This window comes from Acinonyx jubatus, chromosome C2 (assembly GCF_027475565.1).
Source record: "Acinonyx jubatus isolate Ajub_Pintada_27869175 chromosome C2, VMU_Ajub_asm_v1.0, whole genome shotgun sequence".
NCBI classification, from domain to species: Eukaryota; Metazoa; Chordata; class Mammalia; order Carnivora; family Felidae; genus Acinonyx; species Acinonyx jubatus.
The window spans coordinates 150,254,904-150,279,249 of NC_069384.1; the positions used below are offsets into that span (position 1 = coordinate 150,254,904).

The window sequence follows — 24,346 nt, forward strand, 5'->3', positions numbered from 1 at the left end:
AAAAGATAATAATAAAAGTAAAAATAGATCAAAACCTTCAGGATTAACACAAATATGCTTAAGGACCTTTATTGATAACTGAGTTCTCCAGAGATCTGTGGGCTGGAGTGGAAGTTCTCCAGACCCTCTTGGAGCCTAGAAGAGCCAGGCCAGGACCTAAAAGTGTGGCACAATCCAGGGAGAACCATGCTTGGTGAAGGCGAGCAGTGCCCCTGGTGTCTGGAACTGAGGCCACAGCCCTGGTGAGGCCTGGGACGTGTGAGCAGGGGCCCAGCCTTCGAGAAGCCCCTGCCAAACAAACCCACTGGAACCTACCCAGTGGGCCCATTTCTCTTGCCCGGGAGAGCTTTATCCCCGGTAAACTGCTTCCAATCTCCCAGACACAAGTGAAACCTGCTATTTTTCCAAAAGTAGAGAACTCTTTATTATAAACCCAGGATACAGAAGGGAAATGACAAACACAGGCATATCTCAGCTCTCTCTGAAATTCTCACAATGCAGACAAAACAGGTACGAAAGATACTTTTTTGAAATTGTTTAAAAAATATTCCCCAACGTCCCCAAGTGGGGATAAGTGCATGGTCAGCTAGGTGCTTCATCAAGATCATGCAGGGAGGGGCCTCCAGTCCCCCCACCAAGACCCTGAGGAAAGGTACCTTGCCCCAGCCTGGCTGGGTGTGGAGCAGAAAAGACACATTTTCTATTCGATTTAGGGTCCTGGGCTTTGCCCTGGGACAGAGACCTGAGACCAAGACATTTTCTCCCCTGAGGAGAGCTCGAAGGTAACTAGCATACAGATGCCGTAGGGAGGGAAGAACACCTATGTCTGCAGCTTACTTGCTATGCAAGTTCAAGCGGCTCTCTCTCTCTCTCTCTCTCTCTCTCTCTCTCTCTCTCGTTCTGTGCTGCCCTCAGGCACAGATGCTGGCATATTGGGTTCTTTCCAGAGTCTGGTTTCAATGAAGGGGGTAAAAAGAGAAAAGGAATACCCGTGGGCCGCACCTTTGTCCAGGGCTGGGCTCCCTCGACAGTGATTCAAACACAGCTACTACCAGTTCTCCCTACCCTACTTAGTTCTCAGGTGGAGAGACCGAGGCCTAAGACGTGTGGACAGGTCAGAGCTGGCTCTGCTGGAGCTCTTCTCAGTCCCAGATGGCCCTGGATTCCGCTGTCTTGGCTCGATAACCCAGCACGTGGGCACGTTACTGGTCCCGTGCAGGACGTACAGCGTGTCTGTGGAGTTGGCATCTCCCGGAACTGAGAAACAAGTGGGGCACAGGTCACCCCTACGGCAGGAGGAAGCAGGGGCAGAAGCACACACGCCCAGGGGCCCGGGGCAATCTTCAGGGCAGGGACAGGGCCTTGGCAAGGCGGGTCCAGAACCAGGACTTGGTGCAGGGGTTGGTGTAGTCGCAGACAGTGATGAACCGCAGGATGCTGGGGAACTCTTTCTTCATTGCCTTGTACTTGATGGGGATCAGTCGCTTCTGATGGGCACCTGCAAGCCAAGAGGTTCAGAGCTGGCACCAGGCCCTCCCTCCACAGCTAGTGGGATCCGTCCCCAGCCCAGGCGTTAACAACAGGCCTCCCCGCAATCAAGCACCCGTGGCACCCATTCACCCACACAGAGGGCACTCGTGCACACATGCTCAAGTGTGCGGAAACCTACAGGAGCTCCTTGGTGCTGCATCCGTGGCCCTTGATGAGGGACTGATGGCATCCCGAGGCCCTGTCTACCCCCTCCTCTGTGGCAAAGGCAGTGCTGAGCTTACCGGGAGAGAGGCTGAGCGCAAACTTGGTCTGGAAGTCACATTCCTTGCTTTGCAGGTAATCATCAGAGACCACCACCACCATCCGGCGGCACCTAGGGGACAGCGGGCAGGCTGCAGGCACTGTGCCAACCTGGTTCATCAGGGGATGGCCTCAGGAGGAGTCCACTATGGTCAGACTGGACAGGGTCCAACTGGGAGAATCTCAGCATCTGGATCCCTTGGGCAGGCCTTTGTGTACCCACCCACTTGACCCCACTGGCCTCTTAGCCAACCTCTTCTCAATGAGCTCACTGGCGATGGACCAGACACAGGTGCCAGGGAGGACATCGCGATCAGACACACACAACTTCAGCCGATAGTCTGTCTGTTCCAGCTGCCGGATCATCTCCTGAACAAACTGGATATCGCTGGGGCAGTAGCAGATGAAGGCATCAAAACGCTCCGGCATTTGCCCTGGGTGCAGAGCACAAGGGTGACGTTAGTCCTCTGCAAAAGAGGAGCCCGCCAGGAACCCCCAGCCTAGGTGACTCGGTCCTGAACCCTACACCAATCCCAAAATGACACTAAGAGAAAGTGCTCTTCCCAGGGGAGGAAAGGTGAGTGTCTCTCCCCTCCACCTCCCACCCTGGGCCAAGCCCTGGGTTGACCATAAGACAGACACATCATTTCATGAGAGTCTCACACCAACTCAGAGGTAAGATCATTATTCCCATTTCCTAGGTGAGGATGATCTTAACACAATGTCCTATGGTCCACCTGTCACGCCTGGCCCGGCGGAGCAGTACTGGATCCTTACCCAAGGGGTCATCAAGCGTGGTGATGCCCGCCAGCTCTGATGTCCGTGGGTCACTGCTATCCACAGCAGCCACCTGTAAGGGCTTCTCAGACTCCTCCTGCTGCTGTTTCAGGATATACTTCTGGCAATCCTCCTCTGTGGGGAAGAGACAGGGTGTGGCAGGCTCCCTGGGTTTGTCCCATGCCTCTATCCACAGTCAGGACCCATCCCTGGCCCTACTTCCTTAGCCATGTTGTGCTCCAGGGCTTTCCCAGCCCACTGGTGCCATGCACAGTTCAACAGCTCTGAAAAGTTGAGCTCCCACCTGGCTCTGACCATCCCAAAGGGATGGTGTTCTGGTCGTCTGGGAAGTCATCGTGGCCAGGCTTGTGTCCTTCTGTCCCTTTGTCCTGGCCCTCCTTCCTAGGACTCCTGAACCCAAGGTCTGCTTCTTCTAGGATCCACGGCTGAGGTGAGCAAGGGACGGGATATGCAAGAATGGCTCAGGAGACGCAGTGGTGGGTATATAAACGAGGCCCCAACCAGGCAAGATGCAGCCGTCTATATCATGTGGCAGCTAGTGGCAGGAAGGGATGCATTTCCCTGGGACCTGAGGTTTCCGTGACTGTCAGCTTTCAGTCCCTCACCTGTCCTGTTGCTGTACTTGAAGTAGTCCTGACTCCCCTACAGAGGACCCCGATTCTGAGTCCTGGCCCTACAGGAAAACATTTGCCTAAGATGTTTCCCTCTGTTGTCTGCCTCTCCCACCCTTCACCTCCTTTCTCCAGTTCCTGTCATCCCAGTGTTGAAAGAGGGAACTGGTCCCACACGGTGGTACCCCCTCTGCAGGCTGCCTCCAGCCCCCCTCCCCTGCCCCCCAGGCAGAAAAAGGGGGCCTCTCCAGGGGAGAATGGATGCTGAGGCTGGTGAAGGTCAGCTCCCTCGTCCCCCCAGGTATGAGGCCGGGAAGCGCGTGTCCTCACCGATGCTGGGCCCCAGTTCCACCAGCACGTCATCGCGGCCCAGCTTGGTGAGCAGCTCCAGCAGACGGCCCACCGAGGCTCCCGGGCGTCCCTGCCAGTCGTCCAGGAGCTTGCCCATGGGGTCGGCATGCGCCTCCAGCTGCCGGATCTCCAAGTACTCGAAGCCCATCTCCTCAGCCAGCGCCGTCCAGTCGGCCGCCACCTGCGTCCGCACGTTCAGAAACAGCGACAGGCGGCGCCGCACTCGCACGTTGAGGGCAGCTAGAGGCAGGGAGGACGCCGAGGGGATGGGGGACGCGGACCCCGCGCGGGAGCCTCCGGCGGCCATGGCGGGCTACCCCGGAGCCTCAGCGCTGTCGAGTCGCGCAGCCGGTCCGCTCTTCCTCCTTCCTTTACCGCCACCCCCGCCCCCGGCCCCGCCCCGCGGGTTTCTGTTTCCGAGAAGCGCCGCCCTGCCCTTCAATCTGGAGCCCTAGCACTTGTGTGGAGGTGGGGGTGCCCCATCTCTGCTCGCGGGGTCTCGGGCGACAGGGGACATGGGAGCCGGGGGACCTGCCTTTTGAGGTGTGGAGGCCCACAGACCTGTCCTCCAGGGTCTAGGGCGGTGGCGGGAGGGCGGGGCGCCCGGGGGTGGGAGGGGGGACACGGCCTTCCTTTGGGGGTTGCAGGAAATAGGGGCCTTGCCCTTTGGGATCTGATAGAATCACATCCTTTCCTTTGGGGATCTGCGGGGTTCATATGTTACTGCCCTCGAGGATGGCGGGGAGGGGGCAGAGGAGGAGCCCTTCCCCCCAACCCTGTCCCTGGATCTCCCGGGAATGCACAATCCAGGCCTTGGGATTGTGGGGGAACCTCCAGCTGTACACCCAGAGGTGAGGTGGGAAAGGGTATGCTACCTTCTGGAGCCTGAGGCATGCCACGGTCCTGCCTTTGAAAGGTGGGAAACCGTCCGGGGTTGAGGATAACACCCTGGCCTTTGGTGTCTGGGACAAACGCAGGGCTATTCTCTGGGGTCTAGAGAAACACATTTACCAACGGGAGTCAAGGGGGCACCAGCCTTGCTCTCTAGGGTTATGGGGGGAGGGAAGTTGGAAAACACAGTCCTGACCTAAGGAACTTTGGTCTTTAATTCAGTAGGTATTTATTGATCACCTGCTAAGTGTCAAGCATGTTGCAGGCATCCCGGATACAGGGTGCCTCCCTGCCTTGGTGCAGACCTCAGCCTAGTGCAGGAGGTGGGCATTAATTAAATAAACCCAAATTACTGCAAAATTGGTAAGATAGGTACTCTCTCTAGATTAAGAGCTTGTCACATCTCGGCCACTTCACACAATCTGTTCTCCTGCCGCACCAGACTCCCCAGTTCCCTCAGTGTTCTCGAAAGACTTCCCAGGAGAGCCCAAGCACATCGGGGTAGGGCTCTGGGGCGTCTCGGAATTAAGTCCCCCAGCTTCGGTACTGGGACTCAGGAGACAGTCAAGAAGACCAGGAAGGGGAAAGAATTGAGTCCCCGCCTCCTCCTTCCCAAACCGGAAGCCGTAGGCGGGGCCTTTGGTGGTCCAGTCCTCGGTTTGGTGGCAGGCAGTGGGCAGAGTTTCAGGGGAAGCGAGCCCCGGCAGTGGCGGAGCTTGTTTCAAGGTACCGAACGGGCTCCGGGAGTCTCTCCTCGGGTTTGGCAGTAGGCTGTGCTGCGAGTAGAAAGGTTTCCGGCCCGCAATTCTGGGCGGGGCTTCGGAAGTGTCCACCTCCTGGTTGGCCGCCTTAGGCCACCGCAGGCGGGGCTTTGAGTAGAAAGACTCGGCGTAAACCGAGAGCTCCGCTTTAGCTGCTTTGGTTGGAAGCGGGGGCGGGACCTCAGGCACACAGCCCTCTGGTTGGCTGAGACAAGCGATAGGCGGGGCCTTGGGGGGCGGGGCTGTGGGCCGTGTTAAGATGCCGGGGTAGAGTGCGGCTCTGCGCTTGCGCCGCGGGCGGGCTGTTAGCTCCTGCGCTGTACCCGCAGGTTGGAGGTCTACCCCGCAGAGTTGCGCGATGCGTAGGTTGCAGGTAGTGCTCGGGCACCTGACGGGCAGGCCCGGTTCGGGTTGGGAGCCGGCGCCGCAGGCCGCGCCGTGCTGGAGCGGCGCTCAGCCGGTGTCGGCCGACGACGTGGTGGTAGTGCACGGGCGGCGCACCGCCATTGGACGAGGGGGCCGCGGTGGCTTCAAGGTGAGGCCCCTGGGCCGGGCGCCGGGTGGGAGACCGCGGGCCAGAGCGGTCTGGGGTCTGGCGCGGGGGTGGCTCTGCGCCCGAGCTGTGACCGCTGTGTGTCTCGGGTGGGATGGGGGAGCGGGGGTCCTGGGAACCCCGTGCATCGCCGGCGGGAGACCACGGTGGCCGCGCTTCCCGCTGCAGGACACCACCCCCGACGAGCTTCTCTCTGCCGTCATGACCGCGGTTCTCCGAGACGTCAAGCTGAGCCCTGCCCAGCTGGGGGACATCTGCGTGGGTGAGCACACTGCCCAGGCCCTGGGCTCGGTCCTCCTTGCCCTCCCATCCGGTCAAAGCCCTTCTCAGACACCTCCTCACCCTCCAGGCACTTACCAGGTGCTTTCACTGAGAGAAATGACCAGGGGCTCCTTGCATTCGAATGTAATTGTTCCTTTAGGGCTACCGCCTCCAGGCACGTTCCGCCCCACCCCTACCCCAAGCAAGTTCTGCCTGTGGAGTTTGTTGGAAAGCAGCGATCTCAATGACATTCTAACACCCAAGCACTTGTCACAGGGATTTGCGGACACCGGACACCATAGGAGACCAAAGGCTAGGGTTCACTACCCATCCTGTCTGTGCCACCACAGAACACAGGGACCATCAAATACCACGTAGTTCAGCCCCTCACAGATGGAGAAACTAAGTCCTGGGAAATTTTCAGCAGAGATTGCACCCGAATCCAGGGTCTCTTGACTTTCCGACCCTTTCCCTCCACCCCTACTCCTCTAGCCTGGAAACAACAGAACACGGCCAGGCTCCCATCAAGTAGGTGCCACCCCTAAGTGGGGAATCACTGTTCCACCTCTGAAATGCCTGCAGGGCTTGGCTGAGGACACTCAGGGAGGTGGGCATTTTCAGAAATTCATTTTCCTAACTGACAAGACCAGTTCGTTTGCCCGCAAGTTTTGCCTTGCAATCTTCTTTCCATGTTTCCTTTAAAGGCAGGCAACCAGCCCGCTGTGCATTGATTTGGAAAAGCAGGGTGCGTGGGCAAGGGACCTTGCGACTCTCGGAGATGGGGTTTAATTGTATGGTCAGAGCAAGCTGCTATATGACTGGCTCCTTGAAATTCTAGGGCCTCAAGGGAACTGCTGAGGGCTTGTGTTGCTAAAGAAAGATCTGGAATGTCCCCTTTCTAGTAGTCACAACTGTACCTTCCTGTCTAGAACACTATCTGAATAAAGGTTTGTTGTCCACAGGAAATGTGCTTCAGCCGGGGGCCGGAGCAATCATGGCCCGAATTGCCCAGTTTCTGAGGTAAACTTTTCTAGTTCTAGCTGTGGGTTATTTTGACTCTTGAGTAGGCTCGGGCCCCAGGGGACTCAGCCTATGAGTGGAAGAGGGTCAGGTTGGACACCAGGCCTGGATGCAATCTGAGTCCTTGGCACCCTGTTCTTGTGGACACTACCTTTCCCCTACTTTGGCATTTTTTTTTTAAAGTGATGTCTACACTCAATGTGGGGCTCAAACTTACTACCCCAAGACCAAGAGTTGCATGTTCTACCTACTGAGCCAGCTAGGTGCCCCTCCCTTACTTTGAGTGAAGGGTACATTACTGGCTCTGAGCCAGGACAAACAGGGTCTTGGGGAATAGAGAAAAAGTTATCTGTGCCGTGATGATCTAGACAAAGTTAGCTTGTTGTTCTGCCTTTTTTAAGTGTGGGTTCTGTCCTGTTTTGCCAGGTAGCTAACCAGGAAGGCTACCCTTCAGCACACTGAAAAGTGACTTTGAGCTTTTTAAAGCTAGTTGAGCAGGCTGGGACCTCCCAGGGCACACAGCACATCAGAGACTTGGGGACATGGCAGAACCCTGGGGCATGGGGTCTTCCAGGAGGGGCCCTGGTTAAACTTGCCCTTCACCACTTGCTGTCCTAAGATGGGAGAGGAGTGCTTAAATTATTTTAATGTGTGGATTTAAGAACCACTTAATTTGGGGACACCTGGTGGCTGAGTTAGTTAAGTGTCCAACTCTTGATTTCAGCTCAGGTCATGATCTCAGTTCATGCCCCGAATTGGGCTCCGTGCTGAGACTCTGGAGCCTACTTGGGATTCTTTCTCTCACCCTCTCTCTCTCTGCCCCTCCCCTGCTCGCCCCCCCCCCCATCTCAAAATAAATATTAAAAAAAAAAAAAGAACCACTTAACTTTGCACACCCAGCTACCTGGAGAAGAAATAACCCTCCCTCACATGGTGCCTTGTATGGAGTAGGTATTTAGTGAACACTCAGTGGCTGGGGGGAAGAGGTGGTGACTAGGTAGTAAGGAGTCAGGAGACCTGGGAAGGCCTAAACAGGCTGCATGGGCTTGGAGGCTACCTCTCTGAGTCAGCAGAGCCTGGCCTGGCTCAGGGGTTACCAACACTGGCTGCACACCAGCATCACCGAGCACTTTCACCCATGAGGTTCAGGGTTCATGGGTCTAAAGAGGGCCTGAGGATTTCCACAGGGCTTTGTACCCTTGGCGAGGGCAGGATACTTCAGGAGGGGCAGCCCCACCAGCTTCTAGGACTGGGACCAGTGTAGGAGCCTAGGGGAACACACCCCAATAGGGCAGATTACAACACTTGGTACCCGTCAAGCGTTCTTTGTCCAGCTGGGAACAGGCCTTCCAGAGAGAATCGGAACATAAAGGGTTAGCCATATGGGTACTAGTAAGGCTGATGGTTTCTGACTTCATACTTGAGACTTTTTTTTTTTTTTGCTTTGGTTCTTTGTCCCAGCAATAGATCCCCTTCTCTGTTGTTTTGGAGGAAACAGATGTACAGTTTTCCTTTTTTAATTTTCAAAGGGAAAGAAAGAAGGCTCCCAGTGGCCCAGCCAGCTTTCCTTGACCTTGGGCTGTTTTTGACCTTGGTTGAGGAGAATCACGGGGAAAGGGCATGTACTGTGGAGCCCTGGAGAGCAAGTGCCTGCAGAGATGGGGTCTGCTCAGTATGGATCTGGCCTGCAGTGGGGATAGGGCTGCTGGTTTGTTCCCCTGGTTTTTGCACCCCTTGATGGGGCAGTGCTATCGACCAGGAGCATAGACCTGCTTTCCATGAGAGCCTGGCAGAGGAGAGGGTGCTGATTGTGGTCTCACTTTCTGTTTCAGTGACATCCCAGAGACTGTGCCTTTGTCCACTGTCAATAGACAGTGTTCGTCTGGGCTCCAGGCAGTGGCCAACATAGCTGGTAAGTTGTGACAGGGTGGGTGCCCACTGCTATAGCCTGGCCTTGGTCCTGGCTCCACGGGTTTGGGTCAGCAAGGTCACTGTCTGCTGGGCAAGCAATAAGGATTTCTGAGAGGGCTCTCTGTGACCACACAGTGCCACTGCACCCAGCCTTTTCTGGATGCTTGAGTCTTCCAAATCGGAGGCTGGGGCTGAGTCCCACTTAGAGACCAGGTGGGGAAGAGGCTCCTCTGTTCCCAGAACAGATGGACTCTGATAAAGGATGTTTATGAAATGCTTTTGTTGCAGGTGGCATCAGAAATGGGTCTTATGACATTGGCATGGCTTGTGGGTAAGAATTTCTTTCTGCCAGAGCTTACTGACCAATTTCTAACAGTAAAACTAATTTGCATCTCTTGAGTTCTCAGAGGCTAGGATTACAGGATTCCCCCTACCCCTTTAAGGCAGCTGGCTGAGAGGAGGTTCCCACAAATTCAGCTTAGAAGTAGCCTCAAGCTCTGGGTGCTCAGGAATCATGCATACCTCTTAGCACTAGTGGGGAAAGGGCATTAATTGGCTTTTAAGAGCTTGCTTTCTTGGAAATCTGTCAGGCTGGAAAATGCAAGTATTTTGAAAAAATCTAGAACTTGGGTTTCCTTCTCTGGCCCCTTTCTCATTTATGATGCTGTTGAGAGAAGCATTGCAGTTTTGGTTTCCTAAAGCCAGGGACAATTGCCTGTTGTATAACTAGTCTGTTCATTTCTTTAGGCTGTCAGGCCCCTGGTCTCCCTCTTTGGTACCAGGGTGGAAACTTGCAGCTGCCTCCTGGGCTCTGAGGGCACGGTCAGGCCTGTGGCGGTTCGGTCACGGTCAGCTGTGGCTGTCTTCTCCAGCCGTGGCACATGGAGCCGCTGGAGGTGCAATAGGCAGTGCCTCCTGGAGGGGAAGGGCCCTCGGGCCCAGAGCGGGACGAGTGTCTTGTGTTGGGAGGGCAGGCTCTGGGACGCGAGCAGCCCCAGGGTTTTGACACACTCTCTGCCTTCCGTTTCTTCTTTGTAGCATTTTTTTAATTTTTATTTTTTTAATGTTTATTTATTTTTGAGAGAGAGAGAGAGACAGAGCATGAGCGGGGGCGGGGCAGAGAGAGAGGGAGACACAGAATCGGAAGCAGGCTCCAGGCTCCGAGCTGTCGGCACAGAGCCCGACGCGGGGCTTGAACTCACGGACTGTGAGATCATGACCTGAGCCAAAGTCGGATGCTCAACTGACTGAGCCACCCCGGCACCCCCTTTGTAGCATTTCTTGATTGGAGCACTGTCGGGCCTCCTTGAGGCTGTACTGCGTGGTGCTGGGTTGCTCTGTCCTATCCACTTGTAAATAAAGCCAGAGGCCACACTGTGGGGCCTTTGGCCAGGCAAGGGCCACCGCCACTCTGCCCTTTGATTTCTCTCATGTTCCTCTATCTTACTGGAGGACGGAAAGGTGTGGGTAACTTGGCAGGAGCCCTCATGAGTTTTTTAGAGGGTGTCTGAGTCCCCAGGTGGGTTAAAGACTGTGTTTCAGACTATTGAGGGTCTGGGTCAAGACTGTCCCCCATAGGCTGATCACGAACAGTAGCTCCTGGCATCCTGGTTGGGAGTGGGCTCTGGGGCCAGACACCTACATTTCTAAATCTGGATCTCTGCTGAGTGACTACGGACAGGTTACTCACCTCTCTGGGCCTCATCTCTAAAATGGGGATAACGACCGCAGTCCTGTTGAAGTTGATAAAATCAAGTAGAGTAATAACAGCAGCTAACACTCTGGGACGTATGTCATGGGACTGATGCTGTCAAAGTGCTCTAATATCTGAAAAGATTTTAAAATAGCACAGGGCACATGGAAAGCATCCAGTTATGTGCCATCCCTTGAGGCCCTGTGTTCCTGCATCTCATTGATGGGCTTTTTGACCTCTCTGAGATCTTGCCTTCCTGTGAGCAATTACCACCTCCTGGTCTATGCAGGTCAGATGCTCTTTGGTCTCTGGCTTTTTAAATATTTGTCTCTTCTGCCCTCTGAACCTTTGGTGCCTGAGGGCAGGGCCTGGACTTCTGGCCCTGGGCTCTCCCCCTACTGTGGCTAGCACTAGGCCATTCTCCTAGGAACTGCTGATTCGGCTGGCTACAGGGGAGTTGTGTTAGGGAAGCATAGCGCAGCCTGGCAGCGTGGACTGTGCAGACTGTCCTGGGGTGGGAATGACTCAGCAGCCCTGCACCCCCAGCTCTGCCTTGCTGGCCAGTGCCCTGCCCAGGGTTCCCACACACACAGCCCGCTGGATTTCCCAGGGCTCCCTGGCTATTTCCCATCACTCGCCAGATGCACAGCTAACCCTGGGCGAGTCCTGAGAGTGACCACCTCCTCCGCTCCCTCCTCAGGGTAGAGTCCATGTCCCTGGCTGACAGAGGGAACCCCGGAAATATCACTTCACGCTTGGTGGAGAAGGAGAAGGCCAGAGATTGCCTGATTCCTATGGGGTGAGTGGGTCCCCGCGGCTCCCTTCCTGACCTGGAGCGGGGGGCACAGGGGCTTGGATCATCTTGTGGCCTCCTGCCTCTGGGCCTGTTCTGCTCCGCTGGAACATGGGGATGGGACTTGCCCCCGACTTCCCTTTCCTGGGGCCTCCAGGTCCTCTGTGCTTCTGGGTCTCCAGTCACGGCCCAGCCTGTCCTTCCCACCCTGAGGGGCCAGTCGCACGAGGGACGATGGCAGCTGTATGACAAAGCCTTGGAGGCTTAGACGCTCGTAGTGGGAAGCTTTGAGTTGGAGCACGCTGTGAGGGAGCCTGGGCCCTGTCAGATGGAGTGTTACAAGCGCCTTGCATTGGCGTGGCACCTTAGCTCTACCGCTAATGCCACCGAGCCTCTGGGCCGTCCCCTGGGTCCGTAAGCAGGGAGTCCTGGCTCCCCTGGATTTGAGGCTCGGGGAGGGCAGTGCCCTGGCTTCCTCCACGTCCGGTGACCCTATTTCACGGGGAGGCCTGGAAAGCCAGAAGCCCAGGTTGGAAGGCCTAGCTGTGGCTCTGGGCTCCCAGGATGAGGGTGGGCTCTGACCACTGTGAGCAGAAAGCCTGGGCGTGGCCTTCCCGGAGGACCCCGGGAGCCTTCATCTTCCCAGATTGGAGCAGCTTTCCTCGAGGCATAGCAGATGTGCCCCCACACTCCACCCTGAGTGTTGTTCGGTGTCCGTGGCGGGACGGGCCCTCCTGCTCTCCGCTGCCTGCCGCTGCAGGGGCCCAGGCCTGCAACCACAGCCCTGCAGCCCAGCCTGGGCCCCCAACTGCTGGGCACGACCGCATAGTGTGTTGGTTCCATTTTAGGATAACTTCAGAGAATGTAGCCGAGCGGTTTGGCATTTCACGGGAGAAGCAGGATACCTTTGCCCTGGCTTCCCAGCAAAAGTGAGTGCTCTTTGGGATGGGGCGTTTATGGGGCTGTAGAGGGAAGTTTTGAGGCCGGATTAAGTGGCCTCAGGTGGAGCTGTCCTTAGGCTACAGCTGGGCAGTGAGTGGTTTCCGAGCCCAGCGCCTGCCAGGAAAGAGAGGCGGGCGGGGACCGGGGCCACTGTGCACTGGTAGCACTTCCACGTCCTACTACCGTCTGCTCAGCCTGAGTCTCGTTTCCCTGGCTGGGCTTCAGTTGCCCCATCTAATCATCAGGAGTGTAACGAGGGCCGGGACTCTTCTCTAACGGTCTGTGGCTTGACGATTAGACACGGCAGCCCTGGGCTACCCTGGATAGCCTGGATTGTGGGGCCTGCACTGCTGGAGCCCCTGGCCTGCCAGCTTCTGGACGACTGGAGCTCGGGTAGCATCAGAAGAACCCCAGGGGCTCGGGCCTCAGGGCAGGGGCAGGCTGAGGTTGGCAAGCCCCAGATGCCCACAGAGAATGGCAAGAGAAGGGAGTGGGCTTCTCTGAGGCAGTGGTTCCTAGCCACTTGGGGTCAGGTAACCATTTGAAAACTTGGTGGGAAGTGTGGAATGTTCCCCAGGGGAGACCCCCAGGCACTGACATTTTGCATATGATTGCAAGGATGACCCTAAAACACCTTGTACTTTTGTACTATTCAAATCCTAAGATTCGCTAAGTAGCTAGTAGTATGTGTCATTTTCAGTAGGTGGAAACTGGGGAGCAGATGAAATTGAGCTCCCAGGACGGGCAGACAAGGTGGCAGAGCCTGGCACAGAGACTCCTGGGGCTCTGTCCCTAGTTTGGTAGAGGCAAACGGCAGGCTCAGTCCCACTTGGGTGCCGGGCTCAAAGGGGAGCCACCACATCTAAACCTCCCCTTCCCCGTCAAGACTGGGATTGGCCGGGATCTGAAGGTATGAGGCTGGCAGCGAAGAAGGCCTCCCGCTCCCAGGCTGGGGTGGAGGGGCCCAAGGCAATCCCTTAGAGCTCCCGGCAACCCGAGGCCAGCACGGCCTCGCATTTAGCAGCCTGAGCTTGTGTGCCTGCCCCGATGGGCAGGGGCGGTGGAGGCAATGGGAGGGACCCCTGGAGGGAAGGGAACCCCAAGGGAGCCTGAGCCTGGCTGTCCATGGTGCTGGCAGGGCCGCCAGAGCCCAGAGCAAGGGCTGTTTCCAAGCTGAGATCGTGCCTGTGACCACCACGGTCCATGATGACAAGGGGACCGAGAGGAGCATCACCGTGGCCCAGGATGAGGGTATCCGCCCCAACACCACCATGGAGGGCCTGGCCAAACTGAAGCCTGCCTTCAAGAAGGGCGGCTCTACCACGGCTGGTGAGATCGGGCTGGGGGCGGGGACAAGAGGGGCAGCGGCCTTGCAGGGTGTTCTCTGGGTGCCTGGAGCCTCCAGGCGAGGTGTGCAGGTGGAACTCTTCCTCCCTGCCCTGAGGCGTCCTAACGCCTGTGATTTGCCTCTAGGAAACTCTAGTCAGGTGAGTGATGGGGCAGCTGCCCTCCTGCTGGCCCGGAGATCCAAGGCAGAAGAGTTGGGCCTTCCGATCCTTGGGGTCCTGAGGTCCTATGCAGTGGTTGGGGTCCCACCTGACATCATGGGCATTGGACCTGCCTGTGCCATTCCTGTAGCTTTGCAAAAAGCAGGTAAGGCGCTTCCTTCACACTCTGGATCTGGATCTGACCCCTGCCTCTCTTGCTGTTGTTGGGGGTGCGTAGGTCACGTGATTTGTGCAGAGGGAAGGTGGGGCAGGCCAGCATCCCTACCCAAGCCCCTTCCCGACCTCACAGCCGGGACCCACCTGCCCGTGTGGGGCAGACACACCAAGCTGCCTTTAGGTCTTGGATGGGATGGGGGCCTGGGGAGACGAGTCCTCCCAGGGGGACACTGGGTCAGTTCAGGTCTTTCCCCTTGCCCGCAGGGCTGACGGTGAATGACGTGGACATCTTTGAGATCAATGAGGCCTTTGCAAGCCAGGTGAGCTTTTCTTTCCCACGGCTGTCCCGGCCCTGGCTAGTGGAGCTGGGGCGAGTGGGTGCACGGTGGGGGGAGGGGAGGGAACTACAGCTGATGCTCTGCCTCCCTCCAGGCTGTCTACTGTGTGGAGAAGCTAGGACTCCCCCCTGAGAAGGTGAACCCTCTGGGGGGTGCGGTGGCCTTGGGTCACCCACTGGGCTGCACTGGAGCTCGACAGGTCATCACGCTCCTCAACGAACTAAAGCGTCGCGGGAAGAGGTGAGGCTGACCCCCGTGGGGGTGTCATGTGGATGCGCAGGGTGGGGTAGCTGAGGGGGAAGCGTACAGGCCCCCACATGCTGAGGCTAGAGGGCCGTGACCCCGGTCTGCCCTGAGGGCCAGGCGGAAGGGCGCCGGGGCCTGCAGCGAGGGTCTGCCACCCTGTGCGCGTGGGCCTAGGTGGGCAGTCTGGGAACCCGGGAGGGCTCGGTGATGAGGCCTCTGCCCTGGTGCCTTCACCCAGCAAACACAATCCATCTTGCGTCCACAGGGCATACGGGGTGGTGTCCATGTGCATCGGGACCGGGATGGGAGCCGCTGCTGTCTTTGAATACCCCGGAAACTGAGTGAGGCCCCGGGCCAGAGGCACCGTTTAGTTCTGCTCTGGGGGTGGCCGCAGCGCTGGGCAGAGCAAGACACGGGGACTAACGTGAGCGCTGGTGACGCAGTGTAGGTGTGGCCGAGGTCGAGGGCTGCTCTCTGCCAGGTTACCCAGGCCACCGTGTAAGTCCTGGGGGGGTGAGCTATGCATCAGACAGTAAATATGTGTTCTCATCTTAGTGGTTGTGGTTTTTCCCAAGGGCCGGTTCTGGCCGTTGGTGGTGTTGCCTCTTGCCTAGCTGAGTACTCATTCTTCCTGCCTTTTGCGTTAGTGCTGAGGGCACGCAAGGCCTGCCCTGCAAGGGAGTCCCTTCCATCCCAGGAGCTGCTTGGAGGTCCATCAGCGTGCACGTCTGCTCAGCAAATCTGTTCCCCAGCTCTGGGTCATGTTTTATTTCCAAAGCTGGGGGCTGAGGGCAGAGCCTCAGAGCTGGTGGGGTGACATGTATCTCTCGTCATAAGAGCCTTGGCCCCGGAGCCGCAGGGTGCAAGCCGCCTCACCAAGCACACCTTCCACCGCCAGTGTGGACTCGTACAGCTCACTGCTCCTATGGGGAGTGGGGGTGCTGAGGTTAGGAAGGGAGCCCCGACCAGGGGCTCTAGCCTGTGGGCAGGGCTGGGAGAGGCTGGTACCTGGCAGTGAAGAAAACTTGGAGGGTGATGGTATTTGGGGGTGCATTGACCAGTCGCGCTTCCAGCAGCCCACTGCTTGGAGATACCCTGAAGGCCCCAGGGTCGTTGTCTGGCTCCTGCCGGCCTGCACCAAGGGAAGCCTAGGCAGCTCCATGTGCCGCCCCGGGAAGGCCCCCATCAGTGCCACAGGGCAGGGCAACCCTGGGGTCACTTGGGATTTGGGAATCGGCATAGTTTCCGATGCAGGAACTCCCAGGTGGTGCCAGCCTGCAGGGGAAACCGTGGGCATGTACAACCTACCCATCAGCACGGCCCAGTAGCTCCGACAGCCACTCAGGTTCATGAGGTAGACCTCCCGGACCTGTGCCTGGTTCACAAAGCAGGTCCCGAAGTCCACCCAGCTGGTGGAGAGCTGCAGCTCGGGCACGGCCACGGTGGCCTTCAGGGGCACCACCTAGGGGGACAGAGCAGAGCCTGTAACGTGGGGGCCCTCGTCCACTCCTGCCGGGCTCGGAGCCAGGGGTGCGAGTGCGGAAGCTTCTGAGGAGCTCCCAGGCAGCGCCGCAGCTGTGCAGGGGGCTGGCCTGGCATCGGAAACCCAGGCCGGCGGGCGTGTGTGCAGGTCAAGGGCCCGGAAGGCGCCATCTGCTCTCCCCACCGCCCCGCTCCCCCTGCCCCCATCAAACTCTGGGTGTCCTGCTCCCCGGTCAGGCCGCCCTCCCCGTCTTCCTCCATCCCCTGGGGGCCCCGAGGCCCAGCCCTTTGCCCCTCCTGGGCTCTGGGCCATCTCCCCTCTTCCTGGCCAGTCCCCCCACGTCACCCTCAGGCGAGGCGCTGCCGCGCTCACCTTCCCCGCCCCTGGGCACCCGCTGGAGGGCCCGCCTGGCTAGACTGATTCTTCCTCCTGGCCTTTCTCGAACCCGCCCCTCAGGCTCTCCCTCCTCGGTCCTCACCTGCGTCTTGCAGCCGGGAGCCCCGTGTCCCACCCCACGGCACGGCCCCTGGTTCTGAGCTGAGATGGGGAAGGAAGGAAGACCTGTATTTCTCGGGGTGTGTCCTCGGGGAGAGGCGGCCTCCAGGGCACGCCGGGCCCTCAGGGCAAGGGCCGGGGCCGCTCCCGTTTCTGAGGGCCGCGTGGGGGTCCCACCTCCGCCGACCCACCAGGACAGTCTGGCCCGCTGCCCCCCTCGGCGCGCGCGGGGCAGGCCCGGGACTCGCCTGAGCGGGCTGGTCGGCGTACTCCAGGAGCAGGTTCTGAGCGAACGCCATCTCCTTCTCTCCGTTGGCACGCCGCCGAACGGCCACCCCGGGCAGCATCTGGTCCGCCGGGAGCTTCTGATAGGAGAGCAGCTCCAGGGACAGCGAGAAGGACACGTTCACCTGAGCAGACGTGAGCAAGGCCGTCGCCTCGCGCTGCCGAAGGCGGGCGGCAGCTTCCCCACCTGGCGGTCGGTCCTCCTTCCTCCCACGGCCCCCGCGGCCCGGACGGGGCCGGCAGGGTGCCTCCCTCCACCCGGCGCCCGTGTCTGGGCTGTTTGGCCCACGGACGCTGCACCCTGCCCTGTGCCCCGCACCCGTTAGTACGAGGAGCTGAGGCCCCCGAGGGGACACGGCCGGCCAGCAAACCTGCCTTTACCCCTTGGCGTGAGCAGGGCTGTGGGCGGGCCTGTTGGCCCAGCACTGCCTGTGTCCTTATCCTGAGGACCCAGAGGAGCCTCTGATGGCTTGTAAGCAGGGGATGTCGGAACCAGGAGGTGGGCTGAGGGGAACGTGAGTCAAGGCCAAGGTGAATCTTAGCCCAAGGCAGGTGGATGCGTGGTTCCCCCGGTTCTTTGGGACTAGCTCCATACAGTCAACTGAGGCACTTGTTAAAAAAGTAGCTTCCTGGGCCTCAGCCTGGACCTTCTGGTCTCTGGAGGTGGGGCCTGTGAACTTCGATCTCCAGCAAGTTTTCTAAAGGCCACGGCTCTGTCGCCAGACTGGGAAATCATTGTCCTAGAGCAACATCCCATCCAGGTGTGGGGTGACCTGGAGACTGAGGCTGGGGGTCAGAGAGGGGCTGGGGAGGAGGATGCCAGGCTCTGCTTGGGCACAGGGTGGAGGGCGGTGCTGTCTGCTGAGGTCAAACGTTTATTTCGAGAGGGAGGGAGGGAGAATCACAAGCCAGAGCCTTGCTGTCTGCGCCGATCCCTCCCCGGGGCTCCAGCTCGTGAACCTTGAGACGAGGACCTGAGGACCTGAGCCCAAACCGAGAGTTGGACGCTTAACCAACTGAGCCACCCAGGCGCCCTTCCCTGAGGTGTCTTAAAGGGACCTTTAACCACTTGGTGACAGCCAGCTCTGGTAGAACCGGACTCGGGCTGTGTTTGGGGGCTGCCCCTCAGTTTCCTCTGGAGAAGGAAGCAAATGCTGAGTGAGGGCGCCCTTCTTCTGTAGACTTGCTCCCCTGCTCCCCTCCGTGATGAGGTCCTTGGGGTAGTCTGTCACCTAGCACAGCGTACGGCCCGCCCTCAGCACACCTATGCCCAAGCGCACACCGGAGGAGAACGTGGCTGCTCCCTCCAGCTCTGGAAGTGGATGACACGAGAGCGTGCCGTGTCTGGATGCCAATACCTGCGCACACGTGTGTGAGGGCATTGTGTACGCGTGCGTGCGTGCGTGAGGGGAAGGTGCCACTGACCAGCATGTTCTCCTTCGGGCGGAGCACCAGTGGCTGGCCGGCCGTGGCCAGCTCCTCGTCACACCCCTGCACCCGGCCAGGAGCTCTGCGGCTGCGGCTGGCCCCATCTTGAGCAACAGAGAAGGGCCTGGAGACCAGGAGCCGGAAGGACTGTGGGATTTCTGTGGTGTTGGTCAGCTTCAGACGGTGGGTGGTCACCAGCTCGCTCAGCACCTGGGTGGCCACAGAGGTGGGGGACACGAGGGGGGTCTCTCTCCCCTTCGGGAGCCCATGGCTCTGGGCGGGAGGCCTTTCAGGGATATCTGAGGTCCAGGTAGATTTGTGGGGGGCGGGGGTGGGGGGGACAGCACACTCACCCCAGAACAGGGCTGCTTGGGGATGAGGTCGCTGGCCTGGTGCCAGAACTCTGTGCCACCGCCGTAGTCCGGCTCCACGCTCAGCCTGCCGGCAGCGGGCATGGCTGGGCCCAGGGGCCTCCGGGCTGTCCCCTCGCGGCTCCCCCGGCCAGCCTCTGCCTGGGCTCACCTGCTGGCTTCTCCCTCCCACTCCCCATCTCCTTGCTCCCCGGAAGGGAGGCCCAGCCAACTCACTGTGCGGGCCTCACAGAGCTGCACAGGTCCAGTCTCAGGGCTCCCACGGCGAAGTCCTGCAGGCGCCGCCGCCTCCCGGGAAGCTCTCTTGCCGCCTGCCGAGCCCCAGACCCGTCACGGGCAGCGTGCCCCCCGCGATGGGCAGCGGCCACGGCCCCACCCAGCCAGGAGGGCTCACCTCATCGTCCAGGCTCATGAAGCCCAGGGCATAGCCGACACACTCCACTTTGTGCCGGGTACCGGGGCCGAGCAGCACGGGCGTGAAGGACACGGAGATGCTGCTGCTGCCGCCGGCGGGGACCACCTGCACGGACCGCGGCCTCAGTGCCCAGCCCTCCTACCGACCCGGCCCGAGGGGCCTCTGCTGGCCACGCCCGCCCCACCCGCCTCACCATCTGCTTGGGGCTGACGCGGTACAGGTGGCCACAGGGCACCCCGTCGTGCTCCCGCAGGACGACTGAGACGATCTTCCGCGAGGCCCTGTCGCTGACCCTGGAGCAGCCCTCGGCCTGTCGTCAGAGAGTCACTGGGGCTCGCGCGGGCTCAAGGCCCGCAGGCCCCGGCTTGGCAGCCGGCCCACCCCGCCCCTCCACCTCCGCCCCTGCTCACAGACTGGGCAGCTTCACGGCTGGAGTCTGACTCATCGGAGGAGCTTGGGGACCAGAAGGAGCTGCTGCTTGCAGGGGTCTCTGGGCACAAGAGGTCGTTTCCAGCCTGGTCCCGCAGCGGGAAGGGTGGCCCATAAAACACCAGCAGCTCCACCAGCCGGTCCTCCCTGTCTTCCGGAGTGTAGGTCTCCCAGTCCAGGCGGATATCTGGGGGGGTGGGGGGGGTGGGTGGGGCTGGGGGGCGGCGCACTCCTGCCCCTCCCGCAACCCTGAGCTCTTGCACTAGGGCGCGGGGGGGGTGGGGGGGGGGGCGGGCTTGCCTCCTTCCTAGTTCCACTTCACAAGAAAAGTCCACAGGCTATCCAGCTGGCTCTGCCAGCCCGACCCCCTTGCGGGAGCCCGACCCCCTTGCGGGAGCAGGCCTTCACATCCAAATGCGCCACTCCAGGCATTTGGGGCTCTCCCCACAGCTTCCCCAGGCCCTCCAGCCCCTCTCCCCACCTTCTCCCCTCCGTCCATCGCCTCCTGCCGCACTCACTTCCATCCCCAGCCAGGCTAGGCTGGGTGCCACCATCTTGCCAGGATTCTCACCCCCTTTACCCCCATCCTTCTGCCCACCTGGCAGAGCCTAACCCTGGAGAACTGAACTGGCCCTCTGGTCCCCACTATCACGCCCTCCCTGCTCCCTGACACCTGCACTGCCTCCTGGGTACCAGGCTGCCAGCCCCCGCTCACCCCCCGGAGCCCCCAAGTCCACACAGCCCCGGCACCCCATCCCAACACGCCCGTGTACCAGCGGGCATCTGTGCTATCCTCCCTCCTCCCGCCGCCTCAGCCCACCCCCTCTCCGGGGCCAGCCCTGCCCAGTCTCCCCTCTCCCACCTGCTTCAACCGCACGTAGGCAAGGCCGGTTCTCCCCGTCTTGGACAAGCTTCCCAGTACCACCTCTGCCTGCACAGCACACTTGCAGGACCCCATCCACCGTCGCCCACCGTCCTCTGCTCCCAGCCACTCCCCAGCTCACGCCTGACTCGGCCCGCCCTGCGGGAGACCTGGTGAGCACGCCCAGGTGCCCGAGCTTGTGTTTCTTCAAGTTATTACCTTGGCATCTGCCTCTCACGCCCACCAAATCCCTCTCACCAAGGCCACCCAGTGACCTCCGTTCTCTGAAGTTCAGTAAAGACAGAAATGGGCGCATGATGATGAGCCCCGAGGCCGGGAAGGGAACCACCAAAAGGAAGGAAGGTAGAAGAGAAATTCCAAACTAACCCAAACTAACAGAGCAAAGTCACAGAGAGCCCAAGAAAGAAAAAGCAAAACGAATCACAAAATAAGGGAGAAATATATAGATTTTTCCTATTAAAAGGTAACGCCAGGTTGGGCTTTTAAAAAGCTCAGCTCTCTGTTGTTTACAAAGAAACCTCTCAAAGCGATAAAGGGCTTTGAAAACGGGGAAGGACACAGGGGACGTTTGGTTCTCAATGCATCTGACGGCACAGCAGCGAAGAAGTGAAACTGCTGGAAACACCAGGAGCTTTTCCTTTTTTTTTTTTTTTTTAAGATTTTAGTCTTAAGTAATCTCTCCGCCCAACGTGGGGCTCGAGCTTCCAACCCCGTGATCAAGAGTCGGAGATGCCGGGAGACCTTAATGAGATAAAGCCGATTAAAGCGCACATTCAATGTCCCTCCCCTAACTGCCCGGACCTAGTGGACACACGGAGCAGGGCCACAGGCTGCCAGCGCCCCCGCCTGCTGCACAGCCCTTACAATTGCCAAGGAGCTTAACGACAGACCTGCCCCGGCCCTGCCCCTCGGGACACTGGCTCAGCCTGTGGGGTGGCCTAGCCTCACCGTGCCTCAATCCCTGCACCTCCAGATTGCCACGGCTCCTCCTGTGGCCCAGACGCTCCCCGTTCTCACACGTTCCCTCAGGCCCAGCTGGCTCGTCCCCCTCCTCGCAGCCCGGACGCCCTCCACGGGGGAGCCTGCCCCGCACCCTGTGCGATTCTCCAGCAGTCCCCTCGATGCCCCCAGCCCCGTCTGCACCCCCGTCGGCACGGGAGCCTCTCGGCAGACGGCCGCCTGTCCCCTCTGGATCCCCAGCAACTTGCACAGCACCCGGCTGTGGCTCACTACTGCTGGCTGAAGGGAAGGGAAAAGGTGTCCCCCGCCAGTGTCTGTCCCTTTGCAAAGTGAGCCTGATGAGAACAGCATCTAAGGCCCCACGCACTGAGGGACCCACGGCTGGGCAAGGGCGGGCAAGTCCTGCGCTCAAGCATGGAAGCAGCGGTCTCTGACATCCTCCGGGCTGGCTGGTCGCTCCCCTGCTGGGCCCTCCGGGGTCTTCCTCAGTCACCACAGGCCACCCGGATTCCTGGGCCTGGTCACGGGCCATCAGCTTCCCTCGGCCCCATCATCCCTCCCAGCCTTGCCCACCACACGGCACAGCCAGTAGATAGAGCCCCAGTTTATCTCGTGAGCCTCTTACCACAGGGGCTGGAGTTATTCAAGCGAAGGACCCGGGTGACCGTGTCTCCTCCGGAGACCTGGGTGCCGAACCTGGAGGCAGGAGACGGGGTTCAGCGCAGCCAGAACCAGCACGCACCTTGCAGGCAGGGCTGCTTCAGAGGGGAGGCTGGAACTGGGGCTCAGGCCGGGAGGAGGCCCGCAGTGGTTTATCCCGAAGTCATGAAGACCCAGGGCTGGAGTCCTTCCCCGTGCAGGGCCTGGTGAGCTGGGACCTGGGCTGTTGGATGCCCTGGTAGCACCCGCTCCACACCCCCACCCCCCATCTACCGACAGCGCAGATCCCAACTCGTGGGGTGGGGCCCCAGGCTTGGCACTGACCTCAGGCCACACGGACTACTTGCTACTTCTATCCTCCAAAGTTCTCTGCGATGTGCAAACAGCAGCCATGTCCCCAGAGGGGACATGCCTCTCTCCTCCAGGGCAGCCCTGTCCTGGGGCTTTCTTGCTGGGTGGCACCAAGTGGCCTTGGGCCAGCTGGAGAGCCACGAGTCAGCACGGGGAGCCACGTTTGGAGGCCAGGGGGTTTCAAGGGTTAGAGGATGAGGCCGGGGGCGGGGGGGGGAGGGTCACCTGATGACAGGCTCCTTCTGCAACTGGTCTGTGGTATAGTAAGTGGTCCTCAGGGAGCTGATGGGGCAGCCCACGACCGCCATATGCACCGGGATGACTCTTGGTGGCAGGTCGCCCACCTGCAAACACACACCAATCCTTTGTCTCTTGTCCCTTGCTGCCATGGCATTCCCTGGCTCCGCATTCCCTCTGTTCACGGCCTTCCCTCCCCAAATAGGACAATGTACGTAGCTCACTCCTCCGTACTAAACTAAGAAATGCTCGTTGGGTCATCCGTTCGCAATTATCCCTGTATCCTCCAGTCCAGAGGACCACACAAGAACCATGCACAGCAGGTACCCGTGGCACCCTGAACGAGTGAGTGGAGGGCCAGTGGGAGAGTGAGTGAATGCACCAAGGGCTAGGTGACAATATGGCTTTGGGAGGCCGTTACGGCTTCTCCACACTCACTGCCCCTCCAGGCCTCATGTCCTGGCCCAAGCAGGCGGCCCACCAGATTCCTCTGCCCTCCTCAGTGCGGGCCCAGCCTCGTGGGACCCCACAGGAAAAGGTATGGAAGGTTTTGCTCACGAGGACCCCTCCTGCCCGAATCCCTGTGGTTGCCGCGGAGGTGAATGCCTATCCCAAGCTCAGTGGGCACGGTCTTACAATGTGGAGAGATTTGAGAGGCTGAGGGCCAGGGGTTGAAGGAGACAGAGCTCGGAGGTGAGGCCGGGCCCAGGACATCTGTCCTTACCGTGCAGATGAGGTCGTCCCAGTACTCGCCCCACATGTTTGCATAGCCCGTGATGTCGATGCGCAGCTGCTGGTGGGCCCCCAGCATGCCCTGGGAAATGTGGGGAAAGAAGGCAGCTCCTTTCCCATGAGACAACAGGCTTTCCATAAAATCTGGGCGAGAACCAGGAATGGGGATTCAGGACTCCAGGGTAGGAATGAGGTCCAAACCCTCAGGAGTTAGCGAAACACTGTACCAGAGAAGCCGCTCCACAGGCTCTCCTTGGTCTGGCTAAGCAGACCCTCCTGGGAGCCCAGAATCCAGCAGACGGCCTTCTTTACCTCTTGGGGGTCAGGCCCCAGTGGGAAACCTCCCTTCGGAGCCGCCACCCGTCCCAGTCAAAACCAGGCCCTGTGCACAGGCCATCTGCCCTAGCCAGAAGATGGCCTCATTCGAAAGGGGGGCACGGAGGGCTACGGCCATCTCAGAGGTCTTGCTAGAAAAGACACTGGAATGGGGTCTGTGGCCAGGGTCCCCTCCCTGCGGCAGGCAGCCCACCCCTGAGAAGGCCCCAGGAAACGCTGCTCTGGCCCGCCCGGGGTTCTTACTCAGCTGCTCTCGCTTGGCCAAGCGTTCTCGAATCCGCGACGTCTTCAGCAGGGCAGGGGGCACGTCGGGGCTTTTACCAGACGGGACACAGAAACAGCATCAGGCCATCAGGCCTGTTCCCCAGAGCCGAGCCACCTCTCTGGGCGACGAGCATCCCACCAGGGGCACGGGGGGAGGAAGGCGGCTCTGCCCGCTCCTCGCAGGGGAGAAGTCAGGTCTGTTCACCTCCCTCTCTGGTCTCGGGGCCTGCCACACCCCTGTCGCCCAAAGCACCCCAGCTACCGGCCACCTTCCAGCCCAGGCATTGCCTTCTAAGAAACTCAGGAGGGACCTGTTATCCCTAGGCTCTGTGCCCTGGTGATCCTGGATACAGACCCAGCCCAGGGCCCTCCTCTCTTGCCCGGCCTTCTGCA

The 24,346-nt window shown here is 59.7% G+C and overlaps 3 protein-coding genes across 5 annotated transcripts in view; 1 reads left to right on the plus strand and 2 right to left on the minus strand.

Moving 5' to 3' along the window:
- Nucleotides 1–399: 399 nt before the first annotated feature.
- On the minus strand, nt 400–3,942 carry MYD88 (MYD88 innate immune signal transduction adaptor). Its single transcript, XM_015062826.3, has 5 exons — nt 3,531–3,942; nt 2,569–2,703; nt 2,045–2,225; nt 1,773–1,864; nt 400–1,498 (listed from the first exon to the last, which is right to left on the minus strand). Exons 1-5 carry the CDS (start codon nt 3,856–3,858, stop codon nt 1,344–1,346), a joined length of 891 nt encoding a protein of 296 aa, XP_014918312.2. The 5' UTR covers nt 3,859–3,942; the 3' UTR covers nt 400–1,343.
- A 1,511-nt stretch (nt 3,943–5,453) lies between these two features.
- Nucleotides 5,454–15,178, plus strand: ACAA1 (acetyl-CoA acyltransferase 1). The gene is made up of 12 exons (XM_015062769.3): nt 5,454–5,738; nt 5,925–6,018; nt 6,980–7,037; nt 8,870–8,949; nt 9,237–9,279; nt 11,342–11,440; nt 12,283–12,363; nt 13,515–13,705; nt 13,850–14,029; nt 14,305–14,360; nt 14,473–14,618; nt 14,890–15,178. The coding sequence occupies exons 1-12, from the start codon at nt 5,562–5,564 to the stop codon at nt 14,963–14,965; spliced, it is 1,281 nt and encodes a 426-aa protein (XP_014918255.2). The 5' UTR covers nt 5,454–5,561; the 3' UTR covers nt 14,966–15,178.
- Nucleotides 15,179–15,363: 185 nt separating this feature from the next.
- Nucleotides 15,364–24,346, minus strand: part of DLEC1 (DLEC1 cilia and flagella associated protein) — an 89,714-nt gene continuing 80,731 nt past the window's right edge. For 2 of the 3 annotated variants that reach the window (XM_027040685.2, XM_027040684.2), the window contains exons 24-37: nt 23,933–24,003; nt 23,346–23,497; nt 22,610–22,728; nt 21,999–22,069; nt 19,512–19,717; nt 19,295–19,411; nt 19,081–19,206; nt 18,903–18,997; nt 18,669–18,753; nt 18,313–18,525; nt 16,851–17,012; nt 15,933–16,086; nt 15,633–15,756; nt 15,364–15,547 (exon numbers count right to left, since the gene is read on the minus strand). In XM_027040685.2, the coding sequence (XP_026896486.1) occupies nt 15,424–15,547; nt 15,633–15,756; nt 15,933–16,086; nt 16,851–17,012; nt 18,313–18,525; nt 18,669–18,753; nt 18,903–18,997; nt 19,081–19,206; nt 19,295–19,411; nt 19,512–19,717; nt 21,999–22,069; nt 22,610–22,728; nt 23,346–23,497; nt 23,933–24,003 (1,819 nt within the window). In that variant the 3' untranslated portion in view covers nt 15,364–15,423. Of the gene's footprint in view, nt 15,548–15,632; nt 15,757–15,932; nt 16,087–16,850; nt 17,013–18,119; nt 18,526–18,668; nt 18,754–18,902; nt 18,998–19,080; nt 19,207–19,294; nt 19,412–19,511; nt 19,718–21,998; nt 22,070–22,609; nt 22,729–23,345; nt 23,498–23,932; nt 24,004–24,346 lie in introns of all 3 variants that reach the window. The other variant, XM_053221677.1, reaches the window with a different exon arrangement.

Excerpts from the sequence above, each read along its gene's own strand:
- MYD88 (XM_015062826.3), bottom strand. The coding sequence starts at position 3,858 with ATGGCCGCCGGAGGCTCCCGCGCGGGGTCCGCGTCCCCCATCCCCTCG. Across the intron at positions 1,865-2,044 it reads AGTGAGCTCATTGAGAAGAG|GTGCCGCCGGATGGTGGTGG; the intron begins GTTGGCTAAGAG and ends GCTGTCCCCTAG. Across the intron at positions 1,499-1,772 it reads TGCGCTCAGCCTCTCTCCCG|GTGCCCATCAGAAGCGACTG; the intron begins GTAAGCTCAGCA and ends CTTGGCTTGCAG.
- ACAA1 (XM_015062769.3), top strand. The coding sequence starts at position 5,562 with ATGCGTAGGTTGCAGGTAGTGCTCGGGCACCTGACGGGCAGGCCCGGT. Across the intron at positions 8,950-9,236 it reads GGCAGTGGCCAACATAGCTG|GTGGCATCAGAAATGGGTCT; the intron begins GTAAGTTGTGAC and ends CTTTTGTTGCAG. Across the intron at positions 14,030-14,304 it reads TGTAGCTTTGCAAAAAGCAG|GGCTGACGGTGAATGACGTG; the intron begins GTAAGGCGCTTC and ends CCTTGCCCGCAG.